Source organism: Panthera onca, chromosome D2 (genome assembly GCF_046562875.1).
Source record: "Panthera onca isolate mPanOnc1 chromosome D2, mPanOnc1 haplotype 2, whole genome shotgun sequence".
Taxonomy (NCBI): domain Eukaryota; kingdom Metazoa; phylum Chordata; class Mammalia; order Carnivora; family Felidae; genus Panthera; species Panthera onca.
This window is the reverse complement of record NC_138349.1, coordinates 54,853,060-54,867,029: the sequence shown is the minus strand read 5'-3', so window position 1 is coordinate 54,867,029 and position 13,970 is coordinate 54,853,060. Positions and strand designations below refer to the sequence as shown.

At 39.2% G+C, this 13,970-nt stretch overlaps 1 protein-coding gene across 7 annotated transcripts in view; it reads right to left on the bottom strand.

Annotated features, from left to right (window-relative positions):
- ASCC1 (activating signal cointegrator 1 complex subunit 1) overlaps positions 1–13,970 on the bottom strand; it is a 112,306-nt gene that overhangs the window by 83,129 nt on the left and 15,207 nt on the right. For all 7 annotated transcript variants that reach the window (XM_078434348.2, XM_078434352.2, XM_078434351.2 and 4 more), the window contains exon 5: positions 10,648–10,826. In XM_078434348.2, the coding sequence (XP_078290474.2) occupies positions 10,648–10,826 (179 nt within the window). The remainder of the gene's footprint in view (positions 1–10,647; positions 10,827–13,970) is intronic.

Genomic DNA, 13,970 nt, shown 5'->3' with positions numbered 1-13,970 from the left:
AAGAGGGGGACAGAGGATCTGAAACAGTCTCTGCCCTGACAGCAGCGAACCGATGTGGGGCTTGAATTCATAAACCATGAGATCGTGACCTGAACTACAGTGTGACGCTCAACCAACTGAGCCACCCAGGTGCCCCTCAACTATATTTCTATACAGTAATAATACACAAGTGCAACCGAAATTAAAAGATACCATTTCCAATAGCATCACAAAATATGGAAAACTTAGGACAATTTTAATACAAGTAGCATAAAATTGGGAAATGAAATTAAAAAGCAGTTTTGTTTACAGTAGCATCAAAAATATAAACACTAGGAATAAAATTTAATAAGATGTATGTGCAACCTGTACAATGAAAACTATAAAATATTACTAAGAGAAACTGAAGAAGACCTAAACAATAAATATATATTATGTTTACTGACTAAAAGATTCAATACTATTAAAATATTAATTCTCCCCAAAATGATCTATAGACTCAACACAATTCCAGTCAAAATCCCAGCAGGCATTTTTATACCAATCAATAAGATGATTCTAAAACTTATGTGAAAATCAAGGGGCATCTGGCTGGCTCAGTCAGTAGGGCATGCAACTCTTGATCTTGGGGTTGCGAGTTCGAGCTTCACAATGGGGGTAGAGATTACTCAAAAAACGAAAATTTAATTTAAAAAATAGTAAAATCTATATGGAAATCCAAGTATTATAAATGGAAAAAAATCTTTAAAAAGAACAAAATTGGAGAAGTTACATTATCTAATTAGAAGACTTATAAAGCTATAGTAATCAAGATTGTATAACATTGGTGCAAAGATACACATGTAGATAAATACACAGAATAGAGTCCAGAAACAGACTCAAACACAAAAGATCATTTGATTTTCAACAAAGGTAGCAAGGCCATTCAATGGGAAAAGGATGGTCTTTTCAACAAATGGCACTTGAACTAGACATCTATATGGGAAAAAATGAACCTGAATCCTTATCTCCCACCACACACAAAAATTAACTTCAAATGAATTACTGACCTAAACATCAAAGTTAAAACATACAACATAGTTTTACAGTTTGTAGTTTACAAAAGAAAACTTTGACATCTTAAAAAGGCAGAGATTTTTCAGAGGCAACACAAAAAGTACAGACCATAAAAAAAAATTGGATTCCATCAAATTAAAAATTTCTGCTTTTTACGGGGCGCCTGGGTGGCTCAGTTGGTTGAGCGTCCGGCTTCGGCTCAGGTCATGATCTCACGGTTTGTGGGTTCGAGCCCCGCGTCGGGCTCTGTGCTGACAGCTCAGAGACTGGGGCCTGTTTTGGATTCTGTGTGTCTCTCTCTCTCTGCTCCTCCCCTGCTCGTGCTCTGTCTCTCTCTCTCTCTCTCTCAAAAATAAATAAACATTAAAAAAAATTATAAAAAAAAAAGAAAAAAATTTTTCTTTTAAAGTCTATTTTTATTTATTTAAAAAGTTTTTTTTAATATTTTATTTATTTTTGAGAGAGAGACAGGAGTGCCAGTGGGGGAGGGGCAGAGAGAGAGGAAGACACAGAATAGGAAGCAGGCTCCAGGCTCTGAGCTGTCAGCACAGAGCCCGACATGGGGCACGAGCCCACGAACAATGAGACCATAACCTGAGCCAAAGTTGGACCATAATGCCGGAGCCACGCAGGCACCCCTCTGTATCTTGTTTTTGATGGCTGTCACACTGCAGTATGTGTGTGTCAAAACTGGGACATTACACTATAAGTAAATTATAACTCAATAAAGTTGACATCTAACATAGAAGTTGATATCTAACATAGAAAAAAAACTATCAAAAAATTAAACTTTATGTTCCTTTAGCCCACATATTCTACTTCTTAAGAATTTACCCCAAAATGTATTCCAAAGAAATCATGAGCCAAGAACATAAAGATGCATGTACAAAAATGTTCATTATAGCATTATTTAATAGAAATAATTTCCTTTAATGTTCCATTAAAGGAGGACTGCTTAAATAAGTTGGGATACATTCATAAAATACTTTATGGTAATTGAAAACACTAATTAGATTTATATGTATTTACCTGGAACATCCTGTTAAATCAAAAGGTGGGTACAAAACAGTGAATACTGGGGTACTTGGGTGGCTCAGTTGGGTGAGTGTCTGGCTCTTGATCTCAGCTCAGGTCATGATCTCATGGTTCATGAGACTGAACCCTGCATCGGGCAGTGCAGAGCCTGCTTGGGATTCTCTCTCTCTGCCCTACCCATTCGCTCGCTCTTGTTCTCTCTCCAAACAAACAAACGTTAAAAAAAAAAAAAAACACACAGCAAGTATGACAAATTTTATTTTAATAAGCAAGTATGATAAATTTTATTTTAATAAATGTATATAATAATATGTAAATTCAAAAAATTTATGTGCCAACTTTATACCAAGAGGCATCATCTTTTTCCTAAAAGTAAGAGAATGTTGAGCCCATTCTTATTTTGGAGCTAAGACGTGATCAGAGATATCAAATGAGTTTCAGAGGAACCAAAACAAGACTGAACGCCAGCCTTTCATGAAACTTCTGTCTCAATGAATAGGTATGTGCTCTTCAAAGCTACCAGAAAGGGGGGGGGGGGCACCTGCCTGGCTCAGTAGGTAAAACACCCAACTCCTGATCTCAGGGTTTTAAGTTCCAGCCCCACGCTGGGTGCAGAGATTACTTAAAAAACAACCTACCGGAAGGAAACTCATCTAAGTCAGGGTAGTAAGTGCAGATCACTACTAGAAAATGCCTATAGGCTCTTACAGCCATCAGCCTGTTGTTCTAACATCAGAATGAAAACCACTAAAAATTTCATATGATAGGTAGATAATGGTCGCTTACTACTTATTTACTCTTTTATGCTGTACTTATTCCCCTGCTGTTATCAGAACCTGATTTAAAAGCAGGAAGAAAGCAATGTCACTATGGAGTCTCCCTGAAAGCAGGAAGAAAATACTCTGACCTGATTAAGGCCAGCATGACATCCACAGTGGCCAATCCTATTCTAGTTGAATTAAAGCAATCATTCTCCAATATTTGTTCCCTGTCAGCCCATGTCAGGAACCACAAGGAAAGGGAGAAAGTGTACACACACACACAGACAAAAAGGCTTACTTATTACAAGCTGCTTATTGCACACCAAACATTTGTAACTTTTCAAAACAATATAAATCACTGAGCTTCAATAAGTTGGTATTTATAAGGGAAAATAATTTCAAAACTTACCAGCCCACACTGAAACTTCAGTGTTCCCGATCTCCTACCCCACCCTCCAACGAGAATGAAATCATCTTGCTATGAAATGCTAAAGGGGAAAAAAGACATTCTGACGGCTTACTAATTTTATATGCACACTATATATGTGTGTGTATATATATATATATATATATAGTACATACGTATATATACTGCATACATATATAGTATTTAATTTATAAATGTGCCCTTGTTCAAGCACATAAATGCCAGTTAATCACTTAAAAATGGGTTATATAATTCCACACTGTCTACTGATATTTTCCAGTCTGAATCTACTCACCTTTCTAACCTCCTTAAAAAAATTTTTTTAGGGGTGCCTGGGAGGATCAGTCAGTTAAGTGTCTGACTTAGGCTCAGGTCACGATCTCGCAGTTCATGGGTTTTTGCCCCACGCTGGGCTCTGTGCTGACAACTCAGAGCCTGGATCTGAAGCTCAGAGCCTGGAGCCTCCTTTGGATTCTGTGTGTGTGTGTCTTCTCTCTGCCCCTCCCCCACTCATGCTCTGTCCCTCTCCCTCTCTCTCTCTCTCAAAAATAAACATTAAAAACATTAAAAGCAAAATATTTTTAATGCTTATTTATTTTAGAGAGAGAGAGAGAGACAGAGACAGAGTGCAAGCAGGAGAGTTATAGAGAGGGAAACAGAATCTGAAGCAGGCTCCAGGCTCAGAGCAGAGCCTGACGTGGGGCTTGAACTTATGAACAGCAAGATCATGACCTGAGCAGAAGTTGGATACCTATCCAACTGAGCCACCCAGCCACCCCTAGCCTCCTTTAAAAAAAAAATTTTGGGGGGCGCCGGGTGGCTCGGTTGGTTAGGCGTCCAAATCTTGGTTTTGGTTTAGGTCATGATCTCATGGTTCATGGGATCAAGCCCCAAATCGGGCTCTGCACTGACAATTCAGAGCCTGCTTGGGATTCTCTCTCTCTCTCTCTCTCTCTCTCTCTCTGCCCCTCCCCTACTTGTGAAATAAACTTAAAAATTTTTTTTAATTAAAAAATAATTTTTTTTTTTTTATTTCAATAGAGTTGACATACAATGTTATTACGTTAGTCTAGGTAGGCAACACAATGATTCAACTTCTCTATACATTATGTCATGCTGTAGTCTCCTTCTTAAATAATCAATTTTAGGGTTTTTGGGTGGCTCAGTTGGTTAAGCATTTGACTTTGGCCCAGGTCATGATCTCACAGTTCATGAATTCTAGCCCTGTATCAGGCTCTCTGCTGTTAGCACAGAACCCACTTCAGATCCTCTGTCCCCTTCTCTGTCCTCTCCCGCTCACGTGCATTCTCTGTCTCAAAAATAAACATTTAGAAGTGCCTGAGTGGCTCAGATGGTTGATTTTGGCTCAAGTCATGATCTCACAGTTCGTAAGTTTGAGCCCTGCATTAGGCTCTTCTCTGAAAACACGGAGCCTGCTTGGGATTCTCTCTCTCTCTCTCTCTCTCTACCCCTCCCCTGCTCCCCCTTCTCCCCACCTCTCAAAAACAAATAAAAAGGGGCACCTGAGTGGTTCAGTCGGTTAAGTGTCCGACTTTGGCTCAAGTCATGATCTCATGGTTTGTGAGTTAGAGCCCTGCATCAGGCACTCTGCTGACAGCTCAGAGCCTGGATCATGCTTTGGATTCTGTGTCTCCCTCACTCTGCCCCTCTCCCAGTCACGCACGCTCTGTCTCAAAAATAAACATTAAAAAAAATTTTAATTTCATTTTAAATGAACATTAAAAGATAAATTTTTAAAAATTATCAATTTTAGCAATTCTTACTCCCTGTCCCACACAAGTACTTGGATTCTAATACTTCTACATCTGCGTATCTATATCTTGCTATATTCTAACACTGAAGACCTAGCTGAGCAATAGAACAGGATAGGAGAAAGGAAAGGAAAAGGGGGAAAAGAAAAATAAAAGGAATAGAGGGAAGGAGAAATCTTATAAAACTTTTTCACCCAGAACATTTTCATTAACCCTGCACATAGCTATTAAAGACAGCCCTCATCTTTTCTTAATACTCCAAGGAACACAAATCACTTTAACCTAAACAGCCATAAGATAGGAGTAGTAGCTACCATTTATTACATGCTTGTTATGTATCAAGCACCGTGCTGAGTACTTTATGTTACATTTAATCCTTCCTGCAACTCTCCAAAGCAAGCTGTAAAAATCTGGAGAGGTTCACTTGCCGAAGTCTACACATATAAGGAACCCAGAATCAGATCCAGGTTCATCTGTTTCGAGAACCAAAGATACTAACCACTGTTCTATTTCATTCCGTATGCTTTTATTCCTCTCTTTAGTACAAGATTGAGAAAACATAGCATGGACATCCATGTGCATAAAAATGAACCTTGACCTAAATGTCACACCTAATGCAAAAATTAACTGGATTACAAAATTACAAAATTAGCAAAATTACAAAAATGCTAAGAGAAAACCTTGGTTATTTGGGGTTAAGCAAAGAGTTCTTAGACATGACATTAAAAGTATGATCCAGAGGCTTCTGGCTGGCTCAGTCAGAAGAGCATGTGACTCTTGATCTCAGGGTTGTGAGGTCAAGCCCCATACTGGGTATAGAAATTACTTAAAAATAAAATATTAATTAAAAATCTAAGGCTGCCTGGGTAGGTCAGTTGGTTAAGCATCCAACTCTTGATTTCTGTTCAGGTTCTGATCCCAAGGACGTGAGATCAAGCCCCTTGTCAGAGCCTGCTGGGGATTCTCTCTCTTTCCCTCTTTCTCTGTCCCTCTCCTCCCCAGTGTACACGCACATGCATGCACACCCACTCTCTCTCAAAATAAATAAACATTTAAAAAAAAATTAGAGCACCTGGGAGGCTCAGTTGGCTAAACATCCAAATCTTGGTTTCAGTCTAGGTCATGATCTTGCTGTTTCATGGGTTTGGGCCCCAGGCTGGCAGCCTGGAACCTGCTTGGGATTCTCTCCTCTCTCTCCCTCTATGTGCCCCTCCTCCACTCACACTGTCTCTGTCTCTCTCAAATAAATAAGCTTAAAAAAATCCATACAAGTCCCAAAAAAGTCCATTTTACTGCATCATAAATCTTTTAAGTTTACTTATTTATTTATTTTTTTTCAACGTTTTTTTTTTTTTTTTTTTTTTTTTTAATTTATTTTTGGGACAGAGAGAGACAGAGCATGAACGGGGGAGGGGCAGAGAGAGAGGGAGACACAGAATCGGAAACAGGCTCCAGGCTCCGAGCCATCAGCCCAGAGCCCGACGCGGGGCTCGAACTCATGGACCGTGAGATCGTGACCTGGCTGAAGTCGGACGCTTAACCGACTGCGCCACCCAGGCGCCCCTACTTATTTATTTAGAGAGAGAGAGAGAGAGAGAGCGCGCACCAGAAGGGGCTGGGGGGGGGGGGGTGGAGCCTGAGAGAGAGGACGAGAAAGAGAATCTCAAGCAGGTTCCATGCTGTCAGCGCACAGCCTGATGTGGGGCCTGAACCCACGAAATTGCAAGATCATGACCTGAGCTGAAAAAAAGAGTCAGATGCTTAACCAACTGAGCCATCCAGGCGCCCCATTTACTGCATTATGATTTTTAAGGTAAAATAAGATTTTTAAATTCTTCTCTAGATAACTGGTTAACTAAATAGGGATTTTAAAAAATTAGAGTTTTACCTCATTATGTATCAAAATATATTTCAAATAAACTAAAAAGTTACACACAAATTATGAAGTGATACTCATCCTCTTAATATATATGAAGCTCTTACAAATAAATTAAAAAATGAACACTCTTGGGGCACCTGGGTGGCTCAGTCAGTTGGGTGTCCAACTCTTGATTTCTGCTCAGGTCATGATCTCATAGTTCATGGGATCAAGCCCCACATCATGGGGCTCTGTGCTGGTAGCATGGGGCCCGCTGGGGATTCTCTCTCTCTCTCTCTCTCTCTCTCTCTGCCCCTCCCCTGCTTGTGCTCCCTCTCTGTCTCTCAAATAAATAAATAGGGGCGCCTTGGTGGCTCAGTTGGTTAAGCATCTGACTTCAGCTCAGGTTGTGATCTCTTGGTTCGTGAGTTTGAGCCTTGCATCAGGCTTTCTACTGTCAGTGCAGAGACAGCTTCCGATCCTCCGTCTCCCTCTCTCTCTGTCCCTTCCCCGTGCTCACTCAGTCTCTCTCAAAAATAAATAAACATTTAAAAATAAACAAATAAGCATTTTGAAAAAATGAACACCCTCAAAGATAAACAGGCCAAGACATAAAGAAACAAGAATTAAATACGTGAAGAAGTCTTATCTGTACTTAGATCAATGGAACAGAGTAGAGAACCCAGAAATGGACCCACAAACGTATGGCCAACTAATCTTTGACAAAGCAGGAAAGAATACCCAATGGAATAAAGACAGTCTCTTCAGCAAGTGGTGCTGGGAAAATTAGACAGCAACATGCAGAAGAATGAACCTGGACCACTTTCTTACACCATACACAAAAATAAACTCAAAATGGATGAAAGACGTAAATGTAAGGCAGGAAGCCATCAAAATCCTCGAGGAGAAAGCAGGCAAAAACCTCTTTGATCTTGCCTGCAGCAACTTCTTACTCAACATGTCTCTGGAGGCAAGGGAAACAAAAGCAAAAATGAACTACTGGGACCTCATCAAAATAAAAAGCTTCTGCACAGTGAGGGAAACAATCAGCAAAATTACAATGCAACCGACAGAATGGGAGAAGATATTTGCAAACAACATATCAGACAAAGGGTTAGTATCCAAAATCTATAAAGAACTTATCAAACTCAACACCCAAAAAACAAATAATCCAGTGAAGAAATGGGCAAAAGACCTGAAGAGACACTTCTCCAAAGAAGACATCCAGATGGCCAACTGACACATGAAAAAATGCTCAACATCACTCATCATCAGGGAAATACAAATCAAAACCACAATGAGGTACCACCTCACGCCTGTCAGAATGGCTAACATTAACAACTCAGGCAGCAACAGATGTTGGCGAGGATGTGGAGAAAGAGAATCTCTTTTGCATTGTTGGTGGGAATGCAAGCTGGTGCAGCCACTCTGGAAACAGTATGGAGGTTCCTCAAAAAACTAAAAACAGAACTACCCTACAACCCAGCAATTGCATTACTAGGCATTTATCCAAGGGATACAGGTGTGCTGTTTCGAAAGGACACATGCACCCCCACGTTTATAGCAGCACTATCAACAATAGCCAAAGTATGGAAAGAGCCCAAATGTCCATCGATGGATGAATGGATAAAGAAGATGTGGTATATACATACAATGGAGTATTACTTGACAATCAAAAAGAATGAAATCTTGCCATTTGCAACTACGTGGATGGAACTGGAGGTTATTATGCTAAGTGAAATTAGTCAGAGAAAGACAAAAATCATATGACTTCACTCATATGAGGACTTTAAGAAACAAAACAGATGAACATAAGGGAAGGGAAACAAAAATCATATAAAAACAGGGAGGGGGACAAAACAGAAGAGACTCATAAATATGGAGAACAAACTGAGGGTTACTAGAGGGGTTGTAGGAAGAGGGGTGGGCTAAATGGGTAAGGTGCACTAAAGGAATCTATTCCTGAAATCATTGTTGCACTAGATGCTAACTAATTTGGATGTAAAATTTAAAAAATAAAATTAAAAAAAAAAGCCTTATCTCACCAATAATCAAATAAATGAACAATCAAGCAATAAACTAATATTTTTTGGCAACTGGATTACAAAAAAAAAAAAGAACCTTAAAAAAATGGTAACACCAATATTGGCAAGGATGAGAAAAGGAAACTCAAGAAAACTACAGTTTGACATATAGTGTTATAACATTTCCTAAAGGTAATTTGGACACATATATATCAAAACCCTCACTCTTTCTCTCTCTCAAAAGTAAATAAACATTAAAAAAGGAAAAAAAAGGGGGAGGGGTGCTTGGGTAGCTCAGTCAGTTAGGCATCTGATTTGGGCTCAGCTCATGATCTCAGCACTCGTGAGTTCAAGCCCCACGTTGAGCTCTGTGCTGACAGCTCGGAGCCTGAAGCCTGCTTCGGATTCTGTGTCTTGGTCTCTCTCTGCCCCTCCCCCACTCGTTCTCTGTCTCTCAAAAGTAAATACACATTAAAAAAAAAAATTGTTTTTAAAACCCTCAAATGTACACACAAAGACTCTTTTCCATTTCCAAGAATTTACTAAGAAATTACTTAGACTAGCGCAGAAAAATGTAATGCAAGAAGAGTCATAACATCATTATTTATAATGAAAAATAGAAATTTTAAAAGATAGAATAAATTATTATATATCTAGGTAATAGAATAATAAAAGCAGCCATTAAAAATCAAGTTATCTGGGGGCGCCTGGGTGGCTCAGTCGGTTGGGCATCCGACTTCGGCTCAGGTCATGATCTCACAGTTTGTGAGTGTGAGCCCCGTGTTGGGCTCTGCACTGATGGCTCAGAGCCTGGAGCCTGCTTCCGATTCTGTGTCTCCCTCTCTCTCTGCCCCTCCCCTGCTCGTGCTCTGTCTCTCTCCCTCAAAAATAAACAGACATTAAAAATTTTTTTTAAAAATCAAGTTATCTGAACTGTTATCAAAATGAGATTATGTTTTTTAGTCATCACTGCTAGAATTTCCTTCCTGTCTCCAAAGCAAAAGTAAAGGTTTTTGTTCAATGACAAAACAATGATAATGGTATAACGCAAAATTGCAAAGAAAGCAGGATATAAAATCATACACAAACCAAATTCTAATTTTTAAACATTTGTTTTTGTGCCACAATATTATCTCTCAGTGGTGAGATTATGGATGACACTTTATTCATCTTTTCTTTATTTTCTAAACTTTCTATAAAAAACATGTATTATTAAAAAAAAAGAAAGAAAACATTTATTAATGTTCGTAAGTTTTTTTAAACCAATGTTTCTTTAAATTGCCCAAAATTATATCCAAAAGGAAGTTTAAAATTTGTTTTCTAATCTAGATTATCTGCTCTTATCCTGGTCACAAGCATTTCACTGTTATATAAGAGGACAATTCTATATGCAAATTTCTTCTAGTTACTAACCCCAAATAAGCCATTACCATCCAGGGCAGAAGATCTACAGATAATGGTACTTCATTAATATTTCCATACACAAGGTGCAGAACAGTATATATTTTAGAATGATCCTTTTATGTCTTGAAATTTTTAAAGAATAGTTCAGTAACACACAGAGGCTTATGTGCTGATATGTCTATATCTTTTTTTCAGTTCAGAATCAAAAGAAATCAGAAATGGTTACCTTTTTTGGTGGGAGAAGAAATTTATACCTTTCTACTGCTTGAATTATGAACGATCTTTGCACCCTTTCTTTTTAACTTTTTGTTTTGTTTTGTTTGCTGCTTACCATGGAGCACTTCTCCAGTACTTCCTCTTGGAACTTCAGGAATCGCTCCTGAACCTCAACTTCATTGAGGAAAAAGGCAAGGAAGTGAGTGAAGGGCTGCTTTCTTCTAAAAGTGAGCAAAAGAACATCGATCCGAGTTCGGGCTGAAATAACACCACTCCGATGCTGTCCAGTGATTACTGCAAGCAAAAAAAAAAAAAGGAAGGATGTTTAACATGACCATCAGATGCTTGTAAAATAAGTGACCTTGATACTATCATCTCTGGAGAGCTAAAACAGTCCTGAATGTGCACATAATTTCTGAACAAGGGACAGTATCAAGGGTAAGAAAGTTACCAATGAATTCAATCTAAGCAGAATGAGGTTTAAAAACAAAGCAATGTCTGGGTGGCTCAATTGCTTGGGCGTCCAACTTCCGCTCAGGTCATGATCTCGCAGTTCACGAGCTCTAGCCCTGTGTCGGGCTTTGTGCTGACAGCTCAGAGCCTGGAGCCTGCTTCAGATTCTATGTCTCCCTCTCTCTCTGCCCCTCCCCTGCTCACATTCTGTCTCTCTCTCTCAAAAATAAATAAACCTTAAAAAAAATTTAAAAACAGAATATCCTGGGGCGCCTGGGTAGCTCAGACAGTTGAACATCTAACTCTTGATTTTGGCTCTGGTCATGATCCTAGGGAGTGGGATTGAGCCCCATATTGGCTTCACATTGCATAGAGCCTGCTTCAGATTCTCTCTCTCCCTCTGCCCCTCTCCCCTGTTCACACTCTCTTTCTCTCTAAAAGAAAAAGTAAAAATAAAAACAAAAACAGAGTATCCTTAAGACCACCCGATGAAGTAGGAATATGAGTTTAAAAAGCTACACAGCCAACCCTTATATCTTGCGGTGAGAATGTAAAATGGTGCAACAGCTACAGAAGAGTACGGCAGTTCTTTAAAAAGTTCAAAAGAGGGACACCTAGGTGGCTCAGTTGGTTAAGCATCTGACTTCAACTCAGGTCATGATCTCACGGCTTGTGGGTTCAAGCCCTGCATCCAGCTCTGTGCTGACAGCTCGGAGCCTGGAGCCTGGAGCCTGGAGCCTGGAGCCTGGAGCCCGGAGCCTGCTTCGTATTATGTGTCTCCTCTCTCTGCTCTCCCCGACTCATGCTCTGTCTCTCTCTCAAAAATAAACATTTTTTAAAAAAAGTTAAAAGAGAATTACCATATGATGAGCAATTCCACTCTTAAATAGAAACCCAAAAGAAGTAAAAACAAGAGGTGCCTGGTTGACTCAGTCAATAGAGCATGCGACTCTTGATCTTGGGGTCATGACTTGGAGCCCCACATTGCGGGTACGGTTTACTTTAAAAAAAAAAAAAAGAACAGATTTTTAAAAATAATAATATGAAATACAAGAAGAAAAAAAACCAGAAAAAACATTTAAAAAAAAACAGGTGTTCAAAACCACTTGTATACAAATGTTCAGAGCAGCTCTATTCACAATACCAAAAAGTGGAGACAATGGAGGTGTCCATTAACTGATAAATGGATAAACAAAATGTCCTCTCTCCATATAATGGAATATAATTCAGCCATAGAAAAGAGAATGAAGTACAGATACATGCAAAATTATAAATGAACCTTGAAAACATTACACTAAGTGGAAGACCCCAGATACAAAATGTCACTATATGTTTCCATTGATAAGAAATAGCCAGAAGAGACAAATGCAGAGGGACAGAAAGCAGATTAGTGGCAGCCAAGGACTGGAGGTAGAGAGGAGCGGGGAGCAATTGTTTAGAGGGCATGGGATGATAAAAATGTTCTGAAACTAGATAATGGTGATGGTTATACAACACTGTAAATGCACTAAATGTCAGTGTATTCAACACTCTAAAATTATCAAAGGCAGGAGTGGGGGCTGGCTGGCTCAGTCAGTACAGCATGGAGCTCCTGATCTCGGGGTCATAAGTTCAAGTCCCACGTTAGGTGTAGAGTTTATGTAAAAAAAAAATGGTCAAAATGGTAAACTTTATGTTGTGTATATTTTAACCACAATTTTAAAAAAGTATGAATACATCACATAGAAATTTAAATAACAATATAAAAAATTAAGAGCAAAAACTGGAATTTTCTGTCATGTGAATTTTATCTCAATTTAAAAAAAATACTGTGGAAATAATTATTAGACATTCACTACAGTGAAAGGCCAAAGGAGTCTACTACATATATATAATCCTATCATATATGTCTGAAAACAGGGGGTACCTGAGTAGCTCAACCGGTTAAGTGTCCAACTCTGGATTTTGGCTCAGGTTGTGATCTCATGGTTCATGAGATCGAGCCCCGCATCAGGCTCTGTGCTGACAGCGTGGAGCCTGCTTATGATTTTCTCTCTTCCTCTCCCTCTGCCCCTCCCCAGCTCACTCGCTCTCTCTCTCTCTCTCAAAATAAATAAATAAACTTAAAAAAAAAGTATGAAAACAGAAAATTAAAGTAAAATCTTTATCTTTATCTACATCATATGGATGGATACCAAATGCCCATGTTTTGGTATAATCCGGCCTTCTTTGATCTAGACTATGTCTTTATGTATAAATGAAAGTTGGTGGGGGAGCCACAAAGCACAGACCACTGTCTGCAAAGAAAGAAAATCATTTAGGGACAATACAATCTCTGTGTAAGCAGAGATTAAACCTCTAGGTTGTAGAACTGGCAGGGCATGGTTCAAAACAGCAACTAAGGAAAGGTGCAAAAGATAAAAACAAAGAACAAAATTGGCATTTTAACAGACTATTTTTTGAGAAAGAGAGGGCGGAAGTGAGCAAGGGCAGAGAAAGAGAGAGAGAGAGAGAGAGAAAGCGAGAGAATCCCACCAGGGTCAGAGAGGTAGAGAGAGAGAAGTGGGGCTCACCCAATGCAGGGCTCATGCTCACTTGAAGCAGGGTTCATCCGAAGTGGGGCTCATGCTAGCCCAAAGCAGGGCTCAAGCTCACCTGATGCAGGGCTTGGACTCGTGAACTGTGAGATCATGACCTGAGCCAAAGTCCAAAGGTTAACCAACTGAGCCACCTAGGTGCCCCTCAACAGACTATTTATTAAAATGGTTAAAGACAGACTTCTGAATATTATATAAAATATTAAGGTATTAACTGTAACAGCAGCAAAATGGGCTATGTGCTTTAAAGACCGCAAAGCTTGTCCTTCCAAGCAACTGCAGAAGGCAAAGAGATAATTCCATGTATTTATCCTAACACTCTCTGTTAGAGCACTTGAAATTTTCAATAAAAACAACCTTTTCTAAGAATGAAAGTATCACAGCCATTTTATTACAAAGAAACAAGATA